This window comes from Hippocampus guttulatus, chromosome 20, assembly GCF_054856545.1.
Source record: "Hippocampus guttulatus isolate MCC_2025c chromosome 20, RoL_Hgut_1.0, whole genome shotgun sequence".
In the NCBI taxonomy this organism is placed as follows: Eukaryota; Metazoa; Chordata; class Actinopteri; order Syngnathiformes; family Syngnathidae; genus Hippocampus; species Hippocampus guttulatus.
Genome location: NC_141280.1, coordinates 8,621,330 through 8,645,888, shown reverse-complemented (window position 1 = coordinate 8,645,888; position 24,559 = coordinate 8,621,330). Strand labels below are relative to the sequence as shown.

Sequence of the window (24,559 nt, the reverse complement as noted above, 5' to 3'; positions counted from 1 at the left end):
TAATTCTGCCACGTAACGAACTAGGCATCATCTTTAAAAAAATCCATATCTGTCGTGTCCTTGTCATGACTTCCGATGCTCAATTTGGTTGACGTATTTTCTAGGATAAAGAGTGATTGTTGTGGAGTATTATCTGTCTATATGTGTTGCTCCACAGTTTGTGTTCAAGCAGAAGTTGCTTAAAGGGTAATAATACTACAACTATAGATGCCAATGGTGAGGCCAACAATGGCATTTTCTATTAGATGTTAAACTAACAGGAGCTTTGTGTCAAAGCTGTTTGGATGTTTTTAAAAGACAACATGTAATTCTCTTTGTTTTATGTTTAGTTTGATCCTCATTTTTGAAGAATTGTTCACTATCTGCCAAATTGTTACTTATTGTGGAGTGAGTTGAGTAAAATCCCCACCGAACAACCTCTTTCGTGCAAATTGGCTGCTCAAGGCACCAGAATGTCTCAGCATCATCAGCGCATCATCCATCTTAAGCCAATCCATTCTGTTTGCCGTCACATTTACGGCCTTTTAAAGCCTTCCAAAAGAACCAAATTCCTCAGAGGAGGGCCAAGCAGCAAACGCCCGTTCCTCTAGAGATGGCTGTACTCGGACGAGACTGGCCGATGTTTGGCTGTCCAGATGGCAGCGTCCGGGTAATGCCCCGCAGGAGAACACAACGTTAATCCCCCTTCGAGAGAAAATGCGCCGTCTTGATCTGGTGCCTGCATGACTGGAGGGAGCTTCCCTGGCTCGGAGGGAGAAGTTTGGGTGTCGATTGCAGTAGAAACCTTGTCATTTTACCGAATGCCCTGGGTGTTGTCGTACGGGCCGATCAAAAAGGACAAGAGGTGGGTTGGTCTGCTCTCAGATCAAGTCAAGTTTCTAAGGTCCTGGGTCTTAATCTCTGTGTGGGAACTATTTTTGCTATGTGGGATCTCTGACAAGCAGGTATGTTTTGTCGAGAAATAGTAAAAAAGCCCCGGGGGTATAATTTGCTGACGTCTATATATTTTAGGACTCAGCGCAGTGTGTGTCTATTTGAGAACTCAAATGTGCAGCAAGTGAAGCGTTGGTAAACAAGTGAAGCTTTTTGTGCTTCACCAGAGATCCTAACAACTCCAATCGCTTACCAACTCCTAAGCACTTAACTCTTGACCCAAAACGTAATTGCTAAACCTACATTTCACACCAAACATTGGGCCCGAGTCAATTTTTTTTTTTTACATTTCAACCTACTGATGTCTGATTTTCTGTCCCTTTCTCTCCCTTATGCTTGCATGTGTACGCTTATTGGATCCATGCTGCTCGACAAAATGGTGAGTTCACTCCAAGAAAAAAAAAAAATAGAAATTGTTATTTTATATGTCTAATACGATAAATGTGGAAAATAATTGCAGTTCTTCATTGCGGCTGATCAAATGGATTTTCTTATACTGGTAATAGTGACATAGTCTTTTTACTTGTTTGTTTTCTCATCTTTCGTGGATGTAAACTTGCCTTCCACTATAAGCCAATTACATGAGCTCCTGTAATCTGGATGTAGGTACATGTGAGGTACGTGAGTGAGAGAGGAAGAAGGGACAGACACACACGCACACACAAACAAACAAACTAACAAACAAAAAAAAAAACGGTGATGCTCGGCCTTTTGATGATACAATTACCAAGATTTGCCAACTTGCGTTTGTGTTGCCCAGTGAGACATTTTGTTGGCTTTTGAATTTTTTTCCGGGATGGTGGGGCTGTGGATGCACCCCCTGAGGTGGATGCCGCCCTGTCCCGCACCCACCTTGGACGCCACTGCTCACTAGACCACGCCCCTTAAAGACACACCACAGACAAAAGAAACATACAGTGTTTATACAGTCATTACAACGTAAAATCCAGTTTATTTCTTAACGTTCTCTTTCATTATATTTGTTTCAATCGTAATATAATGTTAGACATTTAAAACCAAATGTTTTTTTTCGTGGGGCTGCAACAGATTAAGTCACAAAATGAACTACCATTCATCCGTAACAGTATGGTTGACTTCCTTGCTCGGTTGTAATTGTGTGTGTGTTTTTTCCTAAAAAGTGCAATTATTTATTTCTGGGACGTTTGTGACAGACAACGACGCCTTCTGACTAAAAAAAATCGTCTTGCTGCACGTCGTCGTCGTAAACCGAGGATCAGTCGGCTATGTTGTGCAATACTCGTCAACACGTTGTAGTGACTAATCATTCACGTTAGAGGGCGCTAGAGCGCCACATTCGCAACTCCACATCCGCGTTCAACGCTCCCTCCAATGTGATTGACCAATCACGTCGTAGAACCCAAAACAGTAATCCACGTCGACAAATGGCGAAGAGAAACGGGCCATTTTTTTCATAATAGGGCGGGACTTGAGAATGATTGACACGCCTTGCCTCTGCGCCTGAGCCAGATTTTCTGTGAGGACTCGTCCGCTGGAGATTTTTGTTTGCAGGAGGCTCGCAATACTGGAATTAATTATTGAGGGGGGAGACACGCCGAGAGGCCAGGACTCATTTGGACGGTTTACATATATTTCAACTGGGATTTTAAAAAAGGTATTGTTTGTTTTTGGGCTCCCATTTAAATCACGTGATGAGTCACCGTCGACTCAATGAAACGGTCTTGGTTGTTTATGCAGCATCTGTAAGCACGCTACATGCTTTAGCAAACGTTCAAACGTTCCTCGTGATTTAGAATTATTTATGATTTAGTGTTTTTTTAGGGGGGGTGGGCTTTCTATCGTGCTCACCTCAACTACCCACGCTGAAACGTGCTTGCTAGCATCGACGGTAATATTTCGTGCCCATGTCGCCGTAACATTGGTTAAAAGGGCTATTTTTCAACTATGTTTCCCCTGTTGCGTTACGCTTGTACACGTCGGTTGCGTTATCGCTGGCTGTCGGCCGCTCGCTCGTGTCGTCAAACATCCGCCTCTGTAACTCCCCCAGTCTCTGCAGGGACCATTCATCCGTCCCGCTTTCTGGACAAGCCGTAGATAAGTCTGTCGTTCTTGGAGATTTTTCGTTTTAAAACTAATAATTTTTAAAATACTTTTTCACTTCTAAGCATGTGTGTGGAGTCTTTCCTGTTTATGGAATAGCTGTTTTAAGGTTCCTCGCCGTGCTGAACGTGTATGATCGCAAGGGCATGTGGGAAATAAAGTCCCTAACTTGTGTGCGTTGTCCTCTTGAACGGGTAAAAACATCAAAAAGACAAAACAGGTGTTAAGACAAAAAATAGTTGTGCAACATTAAAAAAAAGTATAAAGCATTTTATAAAACCCTGCTTCAAGACTCCCACATTCTAGTTTTTTTAAAATTATTTAACTTTTGTCATGATCGCTAATCCTAACCCTTCTCTCATTCATAACCAAACACATTTTGAGTTTAATGCCTAACACGAAAGTCACTTAGACACTGTACTTGGTTTTTGAGGCACCACCTGCGAGGTAGGGATGATGGTGACACAGCATTGGTTGCTAAGCAACGCAATACAAAGTAGCCTGGTGCCTTTTCCTGCTGGTTTGAACATGAAGGAGGCTGCAGGTCGGCAGTGTGGCTTTGTCATTGAGGAGGAGGAGACATGAAACAAGTCAAGCATTTGTGGCTGTGCCACTCTGTCCTTTTTGAAGGGCAACAGCAAGATTTTCATTTCAGTTCAGGCAAGTGGCATTTTTCTGCCACCTGCGAATATTCAGAAGTCTCCTGTTTAAAAACAATCTTTCGTGGGTTTTTTTTTCCTCGTGTGGATTCTTTCACATTTCCAAAAAAATGGTGACAATGTCAAAAATGGACGCATGTACCGTTTCACCTGTTGTGTTGTTTACATGTGTGTCGGTCACATGCAGAAAAAGCGATCAGGATGACTCATCTCACAGCCTCATCCTGTGTGTGTGTGTGTGTGTGTGTATAGTTCATCTATAACTGTCATGTTCACGGAACAGTGGCGGCTCTGTCCCACTCGCTAATGAGAGTCCTTAATTGCTAGCTCTGCCGAGAGATTCCTCCGCTCATTAAAAGGAGCTTCCGCTTGAAACAAGTGTTTGCGTTTTTTTTAAACAATATTCCAGGGATACTATCGGTAATAATGACCAGTAAGTGGTACCCTGGTGTTCATTAAGTTTTGCGTTTGGCTAGTACTAGCCTCCACCATCAGGAGGGGGCGAGTTTAGGAGAAACGAGGAAGACGAAAATAGCGAAGGCGAGGAAGTGCAAAGGGATGTCAGGGAGGCAGGAAGTGAGATGGTAGCTGTTATATGGAAGGAGAGAGTGACAGATATTGCTCAACCATTCGGAAAAGGCTATGGGAACATCCTTGGCGAGTGTGTGTGTGTGTTGACCCCATGGGTTCAACGGGAACACATAGAGTCACACAAAGCTCGGTGTGACATTCCTGACTGTCGTTTCGTGGCATTTCGTAAGCAATTCCAGGCATTACATCTGCAAGCGGTAACAATTGGACCCTCGGACCCTTGGATGTCTCTTTCTGATTGTGGCTCATTTTGATTAATTCCATCCTGAGATTTCATCAAAATACAAAAAAAAAAAAAGTCCTGCAATATGCCCAAAATGGCTGCATCACACCAAAATGGCTGACTTTCTGGTTGTGGTTCCATGGTCGTCACAAAAGAGCCAGAGCAATTGCAAATTTACCTCGTGAATATCTAGCCCACGCGAAAACTTTAAAAGGCATGTTTTTATGCCTTGTTGCTTTTGTACTTCGAAATCGCAAGTAAACTCTTGTCATCTCCGGCGAAGTGGACATATTGTGAGGTTAAGCGGTGGGCTGTGACCGCTCGGCGGCCCTTTCAAAGCCTTCCGCGCCGATGGGCACTGCGGGAATCAAAATCGGACAAGGCAAGATCTGAGAGGTGCGGATGAAAGGACGCCATAATGCAATGTTCATTTCGTTTCCACCTCCGCGGAGACAGTAGAGGGGGCGTCAAGTGATGGAGCTATAAAAAACACGTGGGAAGGAATGGGGCAAAGGGAAGAGGTTCAGATTGATGGCAAAAGCAGAGTCAATAAAACCAATATGTGGGGCTGACTGTGGCTTACACCCTTTTAAGTGTTTTTTTTTTCTTTTTAAGCCACAAGGATTAGTAGGGTGTAATTGTTTGCTCGGTGAATAGCTCTATTAAACCCAACAACAGACCACTTTAGAAGAGAGCAACTGACTTCCTCCAGCGAGTGTCTGACTGGAGGCAACGATGGAATGAATACCAGAAAAAGAAAAAAAAAGAGAGAGTGGGCCTGTGGCTTTGGCAGAGGTCCAAACATGGTTAAAAACAGATTAATCAGCATCGGGTCACATTCTCACAGAGAGGGACTGAACAAGAGGTCACAGCGAGATGCAGCCCTCGTCGTGCTTTGAAAGGCCACTTGATGGGGAGGGACGCTAGACAAGTGGTAATATTGTGCGCTGGTTTGAACGCACACTGACCACGCGGATGGATAAGCGTATTTGTCTTAACGCTTTATTCGTTGTGTTTTAATGTGGGCATTAGGTGTGGAAAATGTGAGCAAGGGTGTGTTGCGCCTGTGTGTGTATTTTTGAAAACGTGTGGGTAAGTAACAACAACTTAAAAAAAAAATTGATTCATAAAAGCCAAAAGAAAAGAAGTCAATATTTATAACAAAATGAAAATGGATCACAACCGTAATTCAAGAGAATGAGTAGTTAACTTCTCTGCTTTGTGAAGTCACGTCAGAGTCGAAGCCGACTGACGTTAGCCATGCTAGTTAGCTTGTTAGCTTGTCATCGGCCTCGGTAGCGGGTCCATAATATTTACGTAACCAATCTTGGACACGCATACTCTTGTAGACGGTTGTAAATGTTCATTTCCATAAGTAATTTAGCAACGTTAGCTTGAATTTATTTTTAATTGATTCGTAAAAGCCAAAAGAAAATAAGTTAATTTTAAAAACAAAATGAAAATGTATTACAACGGTAATTCCAGAGAACGAGTAGTTAACTTCTCTGCTCTTCTCTGCTTTGTGATGTCCCGTCAGAGTCGAAGCCGACTGACGTTAGCCATGCTAGTTAGCTTGTTAGCTAGTCATCAGCCTCGGCAGCAGGTCCATGATATTTACGTAACCAATCTTGGACACGCACACTCTGGTAGACGGTTGTAAAAGTTCATTTCCGTAAGTAATTTAGCAACGTTAGCTTGAATTTATCGCAGCGTGATGGCTAATACGAGCACGCTTTCCTCACACTTGAAACCGCTAACCGCCCAGGTCTAGCATTGCCTCCCACTGATATTTCATGTCGTGTAGTAGATTTAGTAGTCATTTCCAAGCTTTCAGTTTCAGCTTGAAATGGAGGATTGTCTTCTTCTCCACCTGTATCTTGTTTCCCTTCTCTGTCCGCCAGCCAAGTCCGTTATTTGGCACGTTAGTTGCCACCACCTTCTATGGGATATAGGTCTCCATAGCGACGCCACACCCTCGAGTTACCGACTGGAGACTCTTGTGTGTCGTCTACTGTTTGCGGTTTCACCACGAGTTTTGCCTAGCAGCTAATATTTGTTCTTCAGTTCCTCTGGCGCGCACAGCGAAACTCCCTTCATCTCCCCCTCGCGGGTTCCGCCCATGCCCGGCTCACTCGCACGTTCTCACAGACGCTGCTCGCGCCTCACCTCACTAATCGCTGAATGGGAGAGTTTAGCGGGCAACAATGGCACATATGAGCCCAGCCATTCTTCTCACTCTCACATCCAAAGAGAGATTTGGGCAAACGTGAGTGGAGGCTGACATCGTTTCAACACTTACACATTTCTCAGTGAGTTGCCGCTACATCTAATTACCCGATTGCAAATTCACGGCAAGATCTGATCTTTGAAATCTTGTTCGGAATGAATGGTGTTGACGAACAGAGTGACCAGCGCATGCGACAGAAAGAGATACAGGCTCGAAGGGACTGACGGACAGGACACGCCGACAGACGGAAACATACACTCGCAGATTATCCCCTTGTGTAATCCTCAATTTGAGAATCAGTGCGCAGTGTGGCAGGACCAGCCGTGTTTTCACACCGGCCAGCGTGTGTGTGAGCTGATCAACTTTTTTACAGTGTAAATACGGTACATTCAATGTAAGACAAATTGTTCATGGATTTAATGAGTGATGGTTTTGAGAATGATCCTTCCAGGTTGTTTTATCTGCAGTTAAGGATTTGAGTGTTGGCAGACCTCAGTTTTGGATCATAAAAAAAAAAGGGCATAAAGAAAGGGAAGGAGCACTTCCTGTACGTTCCGGCGTGTAACATCAGCCGGCTGTAAAATCTGCTCTGAAACGGAGGTTTAGGCATGACCATAATCTCTTTTGTCACTTCGCCTGCTCAATAATCTTTATTTTTTCTGCAGTAATCTCTTGTCTCCATGGGGATTTATGCTTAGTGTCCATGAATGCTGTTGCCGTGGTGACCCGTCCTCCCTTTTTGCCCCGACACTGCCGCATGCATGGACGCAAAGGGACGGGCCGGCTTTTTCTATACCTGTCTTTATTGGATTTTGTCACACACGCGGAGCCAAATAACTGGGGCCGGGGGGAGCCCAAATGAAAGCAGTCTTGACGTCTTTGTCACGGCCCCGCTCTAGTTTACGTTTCCCATAAAATTGTACATCTGAGGGTTCTGGCAGTCATCGCCATGCCGACGACCCCTTAAATCCAGACAGACAGCCAAAAAGTTCTGAGTACGTGAGTGGGTGGGTCTGTAAGCACGTTTGGGGGGCTGGCCTTATTGTTTGAGAGACATCAGTGGTAAGAATGGCTCTGTTAGGGTTTGGATGTGACCCCAAAAGCACGACAACAGGCAGGTATCGTTGAAGCCAACACTTGGCGTAGTTTATTGAAGAGTATTCGCAAAGTCACTCAGGGGGAAGCAGGAGGAGTCCACAAGGAAATGTCCACACAGGGAACAAGAAGCTGCAGGAGGTGGCAACAGAGTCCACTGGCGTGGTGACAAAATGAAATACCATTTTGAAAACTCAGCAGTTTTTGCAAGCGTATGTATCGTGGTGGAAATGTCCGAATATTTGTACGTAAACCACAAAGCCAAAAAAAGTTAAGAATATTTGGGTGAGATTTCACGATGCACCTAAAATTAGACGGCCGATTCATTCTTCTTCTTCTTCTTATTTTTAACACATTAACGCATTACAACACAAGACAACGAGAGTGACATTCAAACATTCCCCTCAAAAAAGAATTGGCAAAAAAAAAGTGCCAATTTTTGTCGATTTTTCTTTCTGTTGCAAAATGAAAAAAAAAATGCTTAAGGACAAAGTATTGTGAAACTGTCAACTGTTCTGCCTGTAGTTCATATCTTTCAGGGACCAGAAAGGAAGTCATTTTATCCTATATATTTTTTTAACTTAATTGAAGGTTTATCTGCAAAATATTAGAATATCCACATCAGCCTAAAAAAAAATCCATCCCTTGCTCAACCAAAATGCACTTTAAAGGTGATCTGAGTTGGAACTTTTGAATATCAGACTGTTGGTGTTTGTACGTTTCGTCAAGCCATGAGGTGAGTCAGCATTGCTGAAGGCGCATTTCTTAGTAAATAAAAATCAATTATTGTCTCATCAAAAGTTCTTCCGTCCTCAGGCTTGTTTTGTTGCTTTAATCTTTGAGATGTTACAAAAGCAACAAAAAAAAGCATTAATCGCTACTGTATTTTGCTTGACATGTTATCCCCCCCCCCCACAAAAAGCTATATTTTTTCCGCTTTTTGGTCAAAAACCGGTGTCTGTCTACTAATGCTGATTAGTAAACAAGTGAAAAAGCTAAATTGGGGAAAACACTCCCTTAACTGAACTGCAAACTGCAATAGGCACATTGGAGCTGAAGTGACAGTCTATTAGAAGACATGCTCACTCTCTTGCTCTCTCTCTCCCTCCCCCCTTTTCGCCTCTCTCTGACTCCCCTCCTCTCTCTCTCTCGCTCTCTCTCTCGCTCTCTCTCTCGTCATTTTCTGCCCTCGTTTCCGCGGGTGAAAGTCCCGCGGGAGGCAGGCGCTCAGCTCCGCGGGAGAGCCGACGGGATGAGGGAGAGGAAAATGGCACTGACAGCTTTGTAGGTGGGAGACCAAAGTAGAGAAGACTGCAGGGAGGAATAAGAAGCGCTTTTAGAAAGCGAGCAAAACCAAAAAAACAAAAAAAAGTGGGGCGCAGGGGCGGGAAAGGCAAGAGGCTAAAAGGAGGACAGGAGCTTGCTTGCAAGGGGAAAGAAAAGCAACAGTAGGTAAGCATGCGTGAGGGCCGTAGCTCTTTTTGAAGAATGTTTTGTCGTTACACGGTGGTGATTTAGTGAACATGCTACATTGAAGCTCTGGTATCCGGAACCATCGTTAATTTGGGGTTCAATGATGTCCAATGTTTCGAAATTCTTCACTGGCATGCAAGTGTAAGAAGAAGCGTACCTTAACGCGCGCCTCAGCTCATGCACATTTTTTAGAATTTAAATGACAATCTTCATGTAAAAAAAAAAAGCCATTGATGGCACTTTTGTTTTGTTGTTTTATAGTTTTGAGGTGTCTCAGTCACAAACACAAACTTGTTTTTTCCGCTTTTGGGTCGGAAACCGGTGTTAATGCTTCTCACTTAAGAACGAAAAAAGATAGCAACAAGCTTTTCTGTTTGCCGACGAAAGAATAGAGTCTACTCTTTGATTTCTTACTTTGTCAGAGCACGTGATATTCCGTGAATTTTAAAAGCTCATTGAAAATGCTCAAAAACGGCTGAGAATATGTGGACCTCTGCCTTGGAAACGGCTGGCAGTGAAAGGATCAAGCAAAATAAATATTTTAAAACGTACTTAAGAAAAACTATAAAATGATCTTATGATAGCTGACCTCTTGTCAACACCTTGCGAGGTCTTACGAGATTTGCGACACCATGTTTTTTTTTCTCACTTTGCACATTTAACCTCCATTAACAGTGCGAATTGGCTGTGAAATTGCCAGCTCGTTAACACTCAAACAGATGCCGTCACAATCCGCGGACAAACTTTGCGGTCTGCTCGCCCTGCTCAGATCACAATCTCCCGCCATAAAACACTCCGCATGTCCATGCGTTGCGTGTATGCCGAGAAGCCGTAATAGTGTCACCGCCATTGTTTATGCAGACTGTGGGAAGATGAGTGAACCCGGAACGGGGGGCGAGATAATGCGAGGGACCCATTGGATGGGGACTGAAAAGAGAGCCCGGAAGAGAGGGATTGTGAGCACAGGGAGATGAGTGCAGCTGGGGGAAAAAAAGAGAAAGAGGCACCCAAAGAGAAAGAGAGAGAGAGCAACAAAGTTACAAGAGGGTGGAACAAGGTCCCCGCTCTTTTAAAATTAGTCCAGCAGTAAAATGGCAGCGAACGACGACATCTTGCAAAAACAAAGACGCACACCGATGCTGAACTGCGAGTATGCGGGGGTCGTAAATTCATATCGGCTCCAAACATTGGTTATCGGCCAACAACACGGGTATCAAAGTCAAGGCCCGGGGGCCAGATCCCCCCCCCCCCCCCACATCATTTTATGTGGCCCGTGGGAGCAAATCATGTGTGTCAACTATCATGATTCTTGCTGAAATCTGTACCAAAATGTTAAATTGGATTGGGTAATAAATAACGTTGAGATTTTGCACTGGCCCTCCGAGGGCAGACGTAACTCCAAAGTGGCCCGCGACAAAAAATGAGTTTGACACCCCTGGCCTACACGATTCCGAATAGTCCATGTCGTTAATAGCATTGGCCTTGAAAATAAAAACCAAAACATATCGTTCTATCATTAATCCATCCGTTCATTTTCTGAGCTGCTCATCGTCACAAGGGTCGCGGAGGGTGCTGGAGCCTATCCCTGCCGTCTCCGGGCAGTAGGCGGGGGACACCCTGAACCGGTTGGCAGCCAATCACAGGGCACACATAGACAAACAAACACCCGCGCTCACACTCATACCTAGGGACAATTTAGAGTGTTCCAATAACCTGCCATGCATGTTTTTGGGAATGTGGGAGGAAACTGGAATACCCGAAGATACAAATTCCACCAGTCAACCATCGGGCTGCCCAGATTCATTTCTTGCTCACGTTTGTTAAAAATAATACATGGGCAGATGTTGGGGAGAAAAAATAAATCGTAATATTGAGTGGGGGGGGGGGGGGGGGGAGCAATCTCGATTCTGCTTCAAAATGGTTCAGGCCTTGTTGAAGTGAAACTATTAACTGTCTCCTTGGACGCATCTACATTATTTATCTTCTGCCCTCCTTATCTGCAGCAAGCTTGCACATGCAGGCATTTATTGTACACGCGCCTCCCTTCTCCATCCATCCATCCATCTTCCCCTCCCTTCATGAGCTGACCGTGCGTAAGGAGACCTGTTCTATTTTTATTCCCGTGTCCTCCCCACTGCTTCACATTGACGCTGTGCTGACGGGAAAAAAAAAAGATGGTCAAGATGGCAGGAAGGTGACAAAGGAGAGTACTGAAGATTTAGAACACTTTGAAAGGACACTGGGCGATGACAATGCCTTAATCGGAAACGAATCACGTTTTAATCCTCGGCCCGAAGCCGTTTGTTTGTACACATGGTCACGCACACGCATAATCATGCAGTGCAAGTCAAACACAATCCGTTCCGTGACGTTCCATGACCCCCCTCCTCCCTGCCCCCGCCTCGCGATGGGAAATAATGGAAATAGAAATAATCTGCTCCTGGTTCAATCTGTGGCCATCATTAATAGTGTTACCGACTCTCCAGGCGCACTCATTCACTGCCGGCCGCTGTCTGCTTATCTTCACATTTAGCCCTTCTGTGCCCTCTTACACAGCTTTTAAGAACAGCGAGCTTGTTGGACGGACTGTCCAAATGTGTCGATTGTCGACAGCGCCGCCAGAGATATTTCGGTTGATAAGTGTGGGTGCGTGAGCCACAGCAGCGTGGTTAAGGGGAAGAAAAAAAAACGGCAAGTTGCATTTTCAGGAATTTGCTGTGTTATGCTTACGCAACAATTCCCATTAACGTGGAAGTGGTTGTGACGTGAGCCAAAAGTTCTTTCCAAAGCCAAATGTTTCTGACTGTATTTTCTCCCCATGTTACTTGACTGCCTTCGTGACTCAGTGAAAAGAGACAAACAGGCCTGAAAGCATTCGGCTGCAATGGGGGGGCTCATTTATAAAAGATGATTTTCTGCAAATTCAAATCTGAGATGGGGCGCGGTAAAAAATGCATGCTGATACTTTAAAACTGTACTCTCAGTGCTGTGGGCTACTAACTACATCACTGAGATGTTTTTTTTTCTTCTTGACAATATGGTGGAATGAACTGCATACTTATAAGTATTTTTTTTTTTCAATGAAATCTCAATACAGCTGTATTGTATTGACGAATATAATGATCGTCTAGTCGCAAAAGCGTACTGTCAATAAAAGGGATACGCATACCACATATATGCTGCGTCTACAAATTCATTAGATCTATTTAATTATCAGCATGATGACTTTATGTTCAACATTATTACATCATCTATCCTTATCACCCGTTTGTGCGCCGGGCAGGTCGTGACGTGTCGCCATGACAACAGAGGCAGGCTCGGAGACAGAGGTGAAGGAGAAGGCGGAGAAATCAGCCGCCCGGCTCAGCCAATCGGAGAAGGACACCAGCGAGAGTCAGGAAGTGGCCGCCACCCAGGGAGAGGCGGAGAGGCAGAAGGAGAAAGAGGGCAAGGGGATATCGCGCTACCTTCCCACATGGTTTAAGAAGCAGAAATCTCAAAGCCAGGTACATCCACACGGATTGCTCCCGTCATACGATTACCCAGCCCTGCTGTTTGGAGCTTCCAAATAAACACCATGGTTTGTCCAGACCTCCCCGACCAAGGAGGTGCCGTCACCAGAGGAGGCAAGCAACCAGGAGGAGGTCCCAGAAGTGAATGGGCACCCAGAGGAAGTGGAAGAGAACGAGGCGCTCAGTAGTCCGGTTCAGGAGCAAGTAGAAGAAAAGGAAGCCGAGTCCCATTCCAACGCCAGCGCAGACACAGAGGTAACTTGATGGCATGCATGGCGCTTATGTCCAAATATGGTTACGTTCATATTTTTTCAAAATCAATCCTGTTGCTGGGCGGCCCGGTAGTCCAGTGGTTAGCGCGTTGACCTCACAGTGCAGAGGTCGTGGATTCGATCCTGGCCCCGGCCTTCCTGTGTGGAGTTTGCATGTTCTCCCGGGGCCTGCGTGGGTTTTCTCCGGGTAATCCAGTTTCCTCCCACATTCCAAAAACCTGTGTGGCAGGCTCACTGAACACTCAAAATTGTCCCTAGGTGTGAGTGTGAGCATGGATGGTTGTTCGTCTGTGTGTGCCCTGCGATTGGCTGGCAACCGGTTCAGGGTGTCCCCCGCCTACTGTCCGAAAACGGCTGGGATAGGCTCCAGCACCCCCCGCGACCCTTGTGAGGATGAGCGGCTCAGAAAATGGATGGATGGATTTTCGCGCATTATTAACCCATTTAAAATGTTGAAAATAACTTGCGAAGAACTCAGTCTGAGAATTGTTGTAGAACTCCACATCTTTTCTAACTCTGCGGGAACCGTGCTGCATTATGCCGCCTGAAGATCGAAAGTCCACTACCACTACTTTTTTTTCTTCATATTTCTTCTTCTCCTTCTTTTTCTACTTTCTTGTCAATTGACAAATACCACCACCTTCTGGCCACCACTGGTAATAAACCAAAAGCTGCCAACTACCAAAAGAAAGTCAAAACGACGAGGTAGGGATTTTTGTATAAAGTGCCTAACCAACCAAATTATCAAAATAAGTGCGATTTATAGTCCCTAAAATGCAAGTGAAGTCGCTTTTCTGACGTATTAAATGGGCTTTTTGCAATAATGATATCTTGTATGTCTACTTCTCGAGGTCAAATAAATCATTTAAATACTCTTTTGGGGTGGAGACGTACTGCCTGAAGCCTGTCACGAGTCTCGATGGCCGCGACGCACGGGCTGTGCCACGATCAGGTTTGTTTACAGAGTGCGTGGTTTGGATGCAAGTCTATTCCGCTTCCTCTCTCTTGCCTAAAATCCTCCAACATAGTCAGGAAAAGTGAAAAGGTGATAAACCATTTAATGCAATGTCTGCACATTGGAGAACGTTTGTTGGCGGTTCAGTTTGACTGATGGGCCATGTTGAAAGGTTTAAAGTCGATTTAACGGGTTGGCGATTAATGCCGATGATCTTTAGAATGTAAAAAAAAAAGAGAAAAAAAAGCATGTCTGTTGGTTTAAGTGCTGGTAATTATTGCCGCGGGAGGCCTGCAGTTTGCAGCATCCCACGCCGTAAAAAACCACAAGCTAAACCGCTGGTGAGCAAACGAGAGGGGAAGGTGTCATAACAGTCAGCCAGCAATTTTGTTTTGCAGAGGTTTTTTGACCACAAACCAGGCATGGGGAACCTTTTTTTTTTTTTGTCACAGATATCAAATCAGTCTTGGAACTCCTCCGCGCATATTTGCCGCTCAGCCCACCCACTTGCTCAGTGTTCCGTCCAGTCGTCACAATGAGCCACCCAGGCCCACCCTGTGACATCAGCTCCTCAGTCGGCGAGCCAAAAAGAGCCGCCCGCCCTGCACTTTTCCAGAAGCGCACTCAAGAAGAAAGAGCCGGAGAGGGTCTTTCAACCATCTTTCTGTTTTCCAGCCTGCCTTGGAAACGAAAGTCGAGGAGAAAAGCGTCGAGGGCGTCAAAGTCGCAGGTGAGGGCGGAGCCCAAGAGGAGCAGCCGGAGGAGGCGGAGGTGAAGGAGCGAGCGGAGGGAACCGAAGGCCAGACCTCCATTTTCCAGTCGCCGCTTCGCTTGGTGAGGAAGAGCAGGATGAAGCTGGTGGTGTGTCACGTCACCCTCCTGGACGGCTCGGACTTCACCTGCGAGGTGGAGGTGAGATTGTTTTCTTCTGTCGGTCATACGTGAGTGTCTCTCCGCCAATGATGCAATCGTGAATAGGATCCGGTGCGTGTGTGGGTGCACAAGTGCATGTGAAGGGGCCCGAAAATGTTCTGCCTCGCTTCTTTGAGCCACTCTCGTTGTTTGGGTGGGGTTGGCGAGATAAATCCAGACTAAAGCTGGAGTTTGATGCTGCCGCGTGGGCTGTGCGAAGCACCCGCTTACACACTCATGCACGCAGACACAAACGCACACATTTAGCAGATTATGTGAGGGGACGCAAGGGGGGAACCCCCCCCCCCCCCGCTAGATTAGTTACCTACATCTGCGGCTTACCACGAAGCCCAGACGGTACATTCTTATGACGTCAGGGTGGACATGCGCTTTGTAATGCTAATCACAAACAGGAGCCCCAATGAAATAAGACAGACAAAGATTTGAATAATATCCAAAAAAAATGCTTTCCAGTGCGCCAGTGTCGTTTGAACACAAGGCGGTTTGTCCTGCAACAGATAACGCTGAGACTGCAACAACTGCTATTGTCCTAAACACACACACACACACACACACGCACGCACATACCCAATGGCATGGCCAGGCTGGCAGAGGCAGAAAGATGCATTCCAGAGAGGAAACGACAAATGTTGTACAGCAGCGGCCTCACATCGTTGTTTGGGAAGGCCGTCAGTCGTCCTACCTGAAGATACGATGCGTTCGCTCCACCGAATGGAAGAACGTACCGAAGATGTTTTCTTGTTGGAAGCAAAAGAGAAATGGCAACTTTAATTCCCGATTGCTTCCACTTTCCGCACGCCACGCTGCCCGTCTTGAAAGTCTCTCTCTTCGGAATGCAGCCCTCAAGTCAACACGCACACATTTTTTTTTTCCACCCGCTTGCTTTCTGTCTGACCTTCTGCCTGTGTAAAGGTCACTGTAGCCCGTTGCGTGTGCGCATGCGTGTGTGTGTGTGTGTGTTTGTGTGTGTGTGTGTGTGTGTGTGTGTGTGAGCGAATTTTTTGTGGATGTGTGACTAAATGTCATTGTCATTGCTCAGTGTGGAGGATTTTATGATCCACTCGATGGAATGCGACCCGGAGCGCATATTGAGGAGACAGAGCTGCATTGATGCAGACGCTCGGACAGGAAGTGAAGCGCCACATACCAAAACATGTCCCATCTTCTTAAACGTGTCAAACTCAAGGCCCGGGGGGCCAGATGTGGCCCACCACATCATTTTAAGTGGCCCTAGGAAAGCAAATCAAAGATGACAACTTCCATGAGGTTGCTAAAATCTGGACCAAAATTTCACATTTTCAGATGTAATAAATCAGCGACATATTGGAAGCATTTTCTTCTCACTAAATCCATCATTACAGTTATTTAACAATAATTGAATAAAACGTTATTCTTTACTTCTTTATAGAGTTTCAGTCATCACGGCCCTCCAAGGGAAACGGTAATTATCATGTGGCCCGCGACAAAAATGAGTGTAACACCCCTGTCTTAAATGTTGTCGATATAATGAGGGTAAATCTATCGTCATTTTTTTCCTTATATAGATTTTCTTTTTGGGGGGGGGGGGGGTAGAACAGATTTCCAGATACAGTCAAACCTCGGTTTTCGAACGTCTCTGTTCTTGACCAAAACAGTTTTCGACCAAAAATTTCGAGTTTTTTATGCCTCGGATGACGACCGAATTTCGATTCTCGAACAAACTGAGCGCACTTGAATGCGTCACTTGACTCCTCTCGCCTTCCTTACACGAGGAAGTGACGCTTCCTCGTTTAGCGTTCCATGGTGAACAGACGTGTTCAATCAAGATTTTTTTTTTTTTAAAAGAGCGTGGTTTCGGTTTTCGAACAAATCAGTTTTCAAACAGCCTTCTGGAACGGATTATGGTCGAAAAATGCGGTATGACTGTATTCACCAAAAAAAATTACACAAAATATCAACTGAAAGGGTCTACGGTAGTGTGACTTGTGTGGACGTTCATTTGGTTTTGATTTCTTCTTTTGGGGTGTAATTAGTCCATAGTCACCCACTATTTTTTAAATTTGTGAATAGGTGTTTTTTTTTCAGTCTTTACTCCATCTTTTGCCTTCTCTCTTACTACAGAAACGAGCCAAGGGTCTATTCCTGTTCTTTAGGGTGTGCGAGCACCTCAATCTGCTGGAGAAGGACTACTTTGGTCTGATGTACATGGACCACCACGAACAGAAGGTGCTTTCCCTCTTGCCGTGCACACACAAATACGCGCCAAAGTGTCCACGCGGTGGGCCCGATTGATTAAAATCTCAATTCTTGTAGAAGTAGCGAAGCAGCAGTTTGCACGAGCAAGCAACTTTGCGTCCGTTTTGGCACACATTTGTCTCAATTAGGCCCAGTGTGTAACTTCCAAGTATCTCACACATTTTTGTCTCTGCCCGCAGTGCTGGTTGGACCCCACCAAGGAAATCAAGAGACAAATCCGCAGTAAGTTCTCACTTTTTATTTGAAGAGAATATAGTTTACAGACTTAAAATAAAAAGAAAACATGCCATTTTGGTTCACCGAGTGTAGTTTCAGATGTTGCCATGTGCGTCCGTGTGTAAAACTCAGCGGCGCAAAAATGGAAGGTTTGACACAGTCGCGCGCTTAATTACAGTCACTTAATACTCTGCCGTCGAAATCCGGAGGTTTTAAATGTCCTTGAATTATTTTGGAAACTGCAAAAATTTTTTTCAAGCGCATCGAAAAATTGGCATAGCGAGCGGTAAATGTCAAAACGGGCTTTATTGACCTGAAACTTCGTCCGTATTGGGAAAATAGTTCATAAACACAGAATGAAAGCAAATGTTTTTCAGCAATTGTGCCTTTGTTGACGATTACACGTTGGTATTGGATGAAGCCAGCAGAGCGTTATACAATACCGTGCATTTTATTTGTGTTTATCTGTTTGTGTTGATGCTTGCGTGAGAGATGCCGGCGGCTTAGCGCCATCTAAAAGCTGCTCTTTGCCCCTCGCTCGAAACCCGCCTCGCTCTCCCGTGTCCGAGTCACACACCCACACAGATGGTAGGAGGCGAGATGGATGGAGCCGCAGATGACCCCGATCACATCGAAATCTCACATTTCCACAAATGGTCCCCCGTTTTTTTTCCTCTGTTCAACTCTTTCACATCTGTCCTTTAGGTAACAACTGGCAGTTTGCATTCAACGTCAAGTTCTACCCACCTGATCCCTCGCTGCTCACCGAAGACATCACAAGGTGAAGACTCAACATGAACGCTGCGTGAAAATGGATCGGACGTCCGCAGTGCTGTAAACAAAACAGTCCGGGGTTTACACTGACCAGCGCACACTCACAGCCCACGTTGAGGCGCTCTAAAGCTCAAGTCCACAAGCTGGGTGTCAGGGTGGACTCCACCCGTCACACCCCGCCCCGCCCAATTTTCGCTTGGTCACGTTTCTCTCTCTGTGATGTGCGCACACTCACAGGCAACAATGAGGCATTCTAATGAGGCTATGCCATTGGACTATCCGAAAAGTGTTTGCGGGGTGTGGGCATAGCTAAGTTTGCTCAAATTGTTTTACCGTGAGGGAGGGCTGAGGTGTGTCCCTAGCCTGTTTTAGCCACGCCTCAAAATTCTGGAAAACATAAATCGTGAACAACAGCTTTACACTATATCTCCACAGCTGAGTTCTTCATAGTTTGCAAATCATTCCCTGTTCATAGCAATGATCTTCAAACACGTCTGATGCATTTCGAAACAAATCTCTGAATTAACAGGAACTTTACACTGCATTTTTCCAGGCCTTAAAGCAGTTTAAAGCCAGCACTGTGTTTGCCCACTGAAGAGAACTCAAGCGAGTGGATGACTGCCACTTAAGCGTCCATGTCAGCAAATGTCCCCCATGCCGCTTTATTGCCTTTTTTGAAAGACTTTCCCCTCGTAACCGGGATCCAGGACCGGCTTCCCGCCGATGACTCCTCCTGTGGTGTTTGAATTCTGTCACTCACTCGCAAACCTCCATTTGGATAATGAATTCCTCCGCTTAAGGCTAGCCAGCATCCACAACAACAATTCACTGTCCGCAAGTTTAGCGAACGTTACGCAACTGACTTTTCGCCACTGCCGCGTGGAGGATTAGCAGCGAGGTTACCCCGACCCCAATCGTCATACTCTGAAAATCATACGGCAAACAAAGCAAACCGGCATTTAATCCTCCTTCCGGCGGACACAGCCCCCCCCCCCCCCCCCTCCTCCTCTAACTCACTGTGTTTCTCTTGTCAAGGTACCTGTTGTGTCTGCAGCTCCGCGAAGACGTGGCATCCGGTCGCCTGCCTTGCTCGTTTGTCACTCACGCTCTCCTGGGCTCATACACACTGCAGGTAAAGTCGAAGTAGACGTACGGTGCGGATGGAGTGACACATTTCCGATGTTTTTTTTCTCAAACGGCGCAAGTGGGACCTGCATCAGAGCAGCATACATTTTACTAATAAATACATATATTTAAAAAAAAATTCACTGTAAATAGATATTAACTCATTCACTCCCAAAGACGTTTATAAATGTCTCTTCCAGAATTGGCTGGTACTGAATGAGTACACACACACACACACACACACACATATATATATATATATATATATATATATATATATATATATATATATATATATATATACACACAGTATATATATATATACACACACACACACACACAGTATATGTATACAGTATATATATATATAATAAGCGGCCTGGTGGTCAAGTGCTTACCATGTCGGCTTCACGGTGCAGGGTCTTGTTCCGGTTCCGGCCTTCCTGTGTGGAGTTTGCATGTTCTCCCTGTGCCTGCGTAGGTTTTTTCCGGGTACTCCAGTTTCCTCCCACATTCCAAAAACACGCGTATCAGGTTTCTGGAGCACTCTAAATTGTCCCTAGTCGTGAGCGCGGGTGGTTGTTGATCTCTGTGTGCCCTGTGATTGGCTGGCAACCAGTTCAGGGTGCCCCCCACCTACTGCCCGAAGACAGCTGGCATAGGCTCCACCACGCCCCGTGACCCTTGTGAGGATGAAGCAGATCAGAAAATGGATGGATATATATAAAATATAACTACAGTCAAAGCCATTAAAACGATGAACTATTATATAGAATCAGTTCATTGGAGACAAAAAAAAAGGATATTAGCATGAAATGAAAATTGGGCAATCGCTCCTGCAGTGTAAATCCAGCCTTAAGTGTTGTTGTTGGTGTGAGCGACCAGCTGGTCAACCGGTCTGCAGTCTGCGGTCTTTGTGTTTGATTCCACAGGCGGAATTTGGCGACTACGAACCCGAGCAGCCTCGGCCTCTGGATTACATCAGCCAGCTGAGTTTTGCCCCCAATCAGAGCAAAGAGATGGAAGAGAAGATTTTGGAGTTACACAAGTCCCACAAGTAAGAGCCATTGATGAAAAGCAAGTTTGATACACAGGCGCGGTTACGGACTGCTAAATTTCTCTGACCTTCAGGGGAATGACACCAGCACAGGCCGACACACAGTTTCTAGAAAACGCCAAGAAGTTGTCCATGTACGGGGTGGACTTGCACCATGCTAAGGTAAAAAGACCCCCCCCCCCCCCCACCACACACCCCTGCAGTTTTCTTCATTGATGTGCGTGTCTCAGCTGTGCAAACACTTACGAGAAGGCCATGGGAAAAGCCCACCTCCCTCGCTGAGCTAGCGGGGGCATCAGACGGCACGTTCCCATGTGTGTCGCGATGATATTTGTCCGTGCCGGAAAACCGAGGAGGAAAGTATTTGTGAGAGAGGGAGATGGCAGGCTTAAAATAAAAAAGGAGAGGATGTGAGATGGAGGGCAAGTCGCTCGGATGAACCCTTGAACGAGCGAAAGAGGCGGGGGTTCTTTGAATAAAAAGGGCATGCTCCCATGAGCAGCATGGATTGGGGCATTTCATTTTTCATCTTTTTGCGGCATTGCACTGTCAATATTTGAAAGCAGCAGACATTGTGTTGCTATGGTCTCAGATAGAAAAATGACTCTGTCGTCAAAGCGAGGGATCGATGAGCTTTGGCAAGTTTGTGTGACCCGTGTGTGTGTCCATTATCTACTTATTGCAACCCCCATTAGCAACAGGTTACCCCCCCTGTGTTAAGTCAATACCCCACTGACCATTGCCAGATGGACTCGGACTTAAAAGCTTTGCACCGAGTTCGCCTGCCAGCCAACCACGTTGCCATTGACTAATTAAGTTTGTGTTGAGACAGCTGCAAATAAAATTACGTTTAGCGTACATACACCGGGACCTGTACATTGACTTTTATTTAATTTTTTTTAAATGTCAGAACTTGAGCACATTTGTTCATATTAGCAATTACCGTATTGGCCTGAATATAAGACCGCCCTGATTTAAGACGACCCCATCTTTTTCAAGACTCAAGTTTGAAAAAATACTTTTTGAACACCAAATTATTTTTATACAGAAAATAATTACAGTACATCTGAAACAAATGATTGAGACAATATATTTCGTCGCGAATGGGTATAATGTCTAGACCCCGAATATAAAACGACCCCCACTTTTTCAGTCTTATTTCAATGCAAAAAACACTGTCTTATATTCGGGCCAATACGGTATATGGTGCAATTGTGACACGAGCACCTTGTTGTTCGCCGCAAGTGCATGCACTCGAGGTGTCATTATGTCTAAAGTGATTTGAATGTGTCCCATTGCAGGATTCTGAGGGCGTGGACATCATGCTGGGAGTGTGTGCCAACGGACTCTTGGTCTTCAAGGACCGGCTGCGGATAAATCGCTTTGCTTGGCCCAAGATCCTCAAGATTTCCTACAAGAGGAACAACTTCTACATCAAGATCAGACCTGGAGAGGTACGTGAGGTGCTGCGAGCAGCGCTGATTCACCGCATGGGTCGAGTTTAAAGTCCCTGAACTGCTTTTCGCGGTCTTGCGACACATATGTGTTTATTCAACACATATAAGTACTCCATTTGTACGTGAGGTGCAACTTCTAACGAGTTGGCATTTCTCTCTCTCATCATCGATGTGACAAGCCAAGATTCAGCCCCTAATCTTTATCATCCACTCAGAAGCTGTGCTGAGCTCAAAACAAAAGCGATGCTACGGCACCCGCGTTCACTCTAATAGAGTAACGCAATTACGCTGTGCACTTGTTGACCCCATTTTTCACGTGTTTTGTTATTTCCGACAGACGGAGCAATTTGAGAGCACCGTGGGATTCAAACTCCAAAATCATCGCTCCGCCAAACGGCTGTGGAAAGTCTGTGTCGAGAACCACAGCTTCTTCAGGTAGGGAGGGAAAAAAACCCCAACAATAAAACCCTATCTGCAAATGTCAAGAGCGACAATTCCATGATCCTCCCTTTTATTTTCCAGGCTGAACGCCCCAGAGCCGCCCTCCACTCCGCGCTTCTTGACTCTGGGCTCCAAGTTCCGTTACAGCGGACGCACGCAGACCCAAACCCGTCTGGCCAGCACCCTCATAGATCGGCCCGCTCCCGCTTTCGAGCGCACCTCGTCGAAACGCATCAGCCGCAGTTTAGATGGAGGTAACAGCAGACATCCAGGCTGGGTTGTGTTCAGGAGTACATTTTTCGCCGTCTGACCAGATACGGGAAATAGCTGCAGCTGCTTCCTGCCATGCAGAGACAGAGATGAAAAGGCAGAATGTTCTGAGGGCCCAGACGGGGAAATGAATGTAGCGTCGAGTGTACCATACCAAATTCCTCTTTGATTCAAAGGTTGCACAGCCAAGGCATTATTTGGTCGGAAAAACCTCACCACAATGTTACAGTTATCTTCGGAAAGTATCACACACCTGTTTTTTTTTTTCTAATGTGTGGCTTGACAGTTTGGGCACACTTGTCGCTCTTACAAGCCACATGTGACATCGCCCTCAGCTGGACGAGCTTATCCACTACACTCACATCAACAACTGAGGGTCATGACAACTTGTGCATTTAAGTGCCAACTTCCAAGTACATGGACTTTGTACTAGTATGCTGTTCAGTCACACTTTTTCTCCCCAATGGTGTATGGCCATTAATGTAGATAGGTAGGACATTGACACATGCCTATTGAATAGGCCTGTTAGTGTTACTAGTGCATCTCAGTAGGTTACTTGTATGGTTATTTGCACAATCGTTAGCCAAAGGGCTAGCGGCGTGTTATTCATACATTCATTCATTTTCCGATCCGCTTTATCCTCACAATGGTCGCGGGGGGTGCTGGAGCCCATCCCAGCCGGCAGTTGAACCGGTTGCCAGCCAATCACAGGGCACACAGAGACGAACAACCATCCACGCTCACACTCACACCTAGGGACAATTTAGAGTGTTCAATTAGTCTGCCATGTGGGAGGAAACCAGAGTACCCAGAGAAAACCCACGCAGGCCCGGGAAGAACATGCAAACTCCACACAGGGAGGCTGGAGCTGGAATTGAACCCACGACCTCTGCACTGTGTGTTTGACGCGCGAACCACTGGGCCACCGGGTTGGTCCTTTTGTTATTGTGTCCGGGAATGTAAATGAATGCACCTACCTTTTGTGGGTTACACACTTCCTTCTGCACCGAAGCATGACAGTCATATATTTGGAGCAAAACATGCTTGTGCAAATGTATCAAACCTCACTGCTTTCACTTGGTACTGTGGAAAAAAACCATCCGGGCTTTCAATTTTTAGGCTATATAATGGTGGCATAGAGGCGCAGTTTAACAACATTTCTCGGACGGCTCAAGTGTCAAAGAGAGCTTTCTTCTCAAGCTATTTTCAACACTTGAAATTGGTTAATAATGTCTAATATTAACAAAGAACATGGGGGCAAATAGCAGAGAGATGGGCATTCTGTCCCTGGGACGGAACGATCCGGCTGGCCATTTTTGGGACGAATGATGGAGGACGAGATTTTATTTTATTTTATTTTTTAAAATGATAGAAATGGGTTTTTGTCCGTTCCTAACTGGGTTAAATATGTGGTATTGGAGTGTATTCTTTATCATCTCCACAGTATTTTTATAGCAAGGCGGCCACCTACTGTACAGTCAGAGAACATAACAAAGTGCCTACGAACACCCGTTTCACTTACGATCAATCCAGACTGTTAAGAAAGCTGACTGTGTTGTATGTCTCCGCGGTTCCCGCCCACAAAGATGCTTACGCGCCCCCATTTGTATGACTCTCCTCAGCCCCAATGATCAGCATCACAGAGGCCTCCACCACTGAGAACGGACACGAACCCCACCTGGAGCTCCACTCTGACTCCAAGGTGTGTTTGCCCTTCTTTTTTCGCAGCAGGTTCATCGGGAAGAAACGCAATGGGATGTGCGTTATTGTTGTCGCCGGGGTCTACTTTGCCACACAGTCGGCTCGATTCTTTTATTTTGCTGCTTGGTTGTATTCTCTATTAGGTGGACTGTGTGTATGTGAGCTTTTGAGTGAGACAAATAAGGCCTAATAACCCAATGGTTGCCATACATTGTCCGTATTATTAATGGACGTTTTTTTTTTTTGGGGGGGGGCATTAGTAGTTCACAGTAAATCCGTGGTCCATATTGGTTGTGCATGTCTCCTATTTAACCACCCACTTCCCCCTTTT

The 24,559-nt window shown here is 45.6% G+C and overlaps 1 protein-coding gene across 11 annotated transcripts in view; it reads left to right on the top strand.

Annotated features, from left to right (window-relative positions):
• Nucleotides 1–2,415: 2,415 nt before the first annotated feature.
• Nucleotides 2,416–24,559, top strand: part of LOC147187896 (protein 4.1-like) — a 40,345-nt gene continuing 18,201 nt past the window's right edge. For 10 of the 11 annotated variants that reach the window (XM_086100797.1, XM_086100791.1, XM_086100792.1 and 7 more), the window contains exons 1-14: nt 2,416–2,566; nt 12,564–12,786; nt 12,871–13,047; nt 14,695–14,931; nt 17,053–17,157; nt 17,367–17,409; nt 18,109–18,184; nt 19,213–19,309; nt 20,235–20,359; nt 20,434–20,521; nt 21,661–21,813; nt 22,154–22,251; nt 22,339–22,511; nt 24,150–24,229. In XM_086100797.1, coding sequence (XP_085956923.1) covers nt 12,580–12,786; nt 12,871–13,047; nt 14,695–14,931; nt 17,053–17,157; nt 17,367–17,409; nt 18,109–18,184; nt 19,213–19,309; nt 20,235–20,359; nt 20,434–20,521; nt 21,661–21,813; nt 22,154–22,251; nt 22,339–22,511; nt 24,150–24,229 — 1,659 coding nt within the window. In that variant the 5' untranslated portion in view covers nt 2,416–2,566; nt 12,564–12,579. Of the gene's footprint in view, nt 2,567–8,943; nt 9,260–12,563; nt 12,787–12,870; nt 13,048–14,694; nt 14,932–17,052; nt 17,158–17,366; nt 17,410–18,108; nt 18,185–19,212; nt 19,310–20,234; nt 20,360–20,433; nt 20,522–21,660; nt 21,814–22,153; nt 22,252–22,338; nt 22,512–24,149; nt 24,230–24,559 lie in introns of those variants that run through there. The other variant, XM_086100789.1, reaches the window with a different exon arrangement.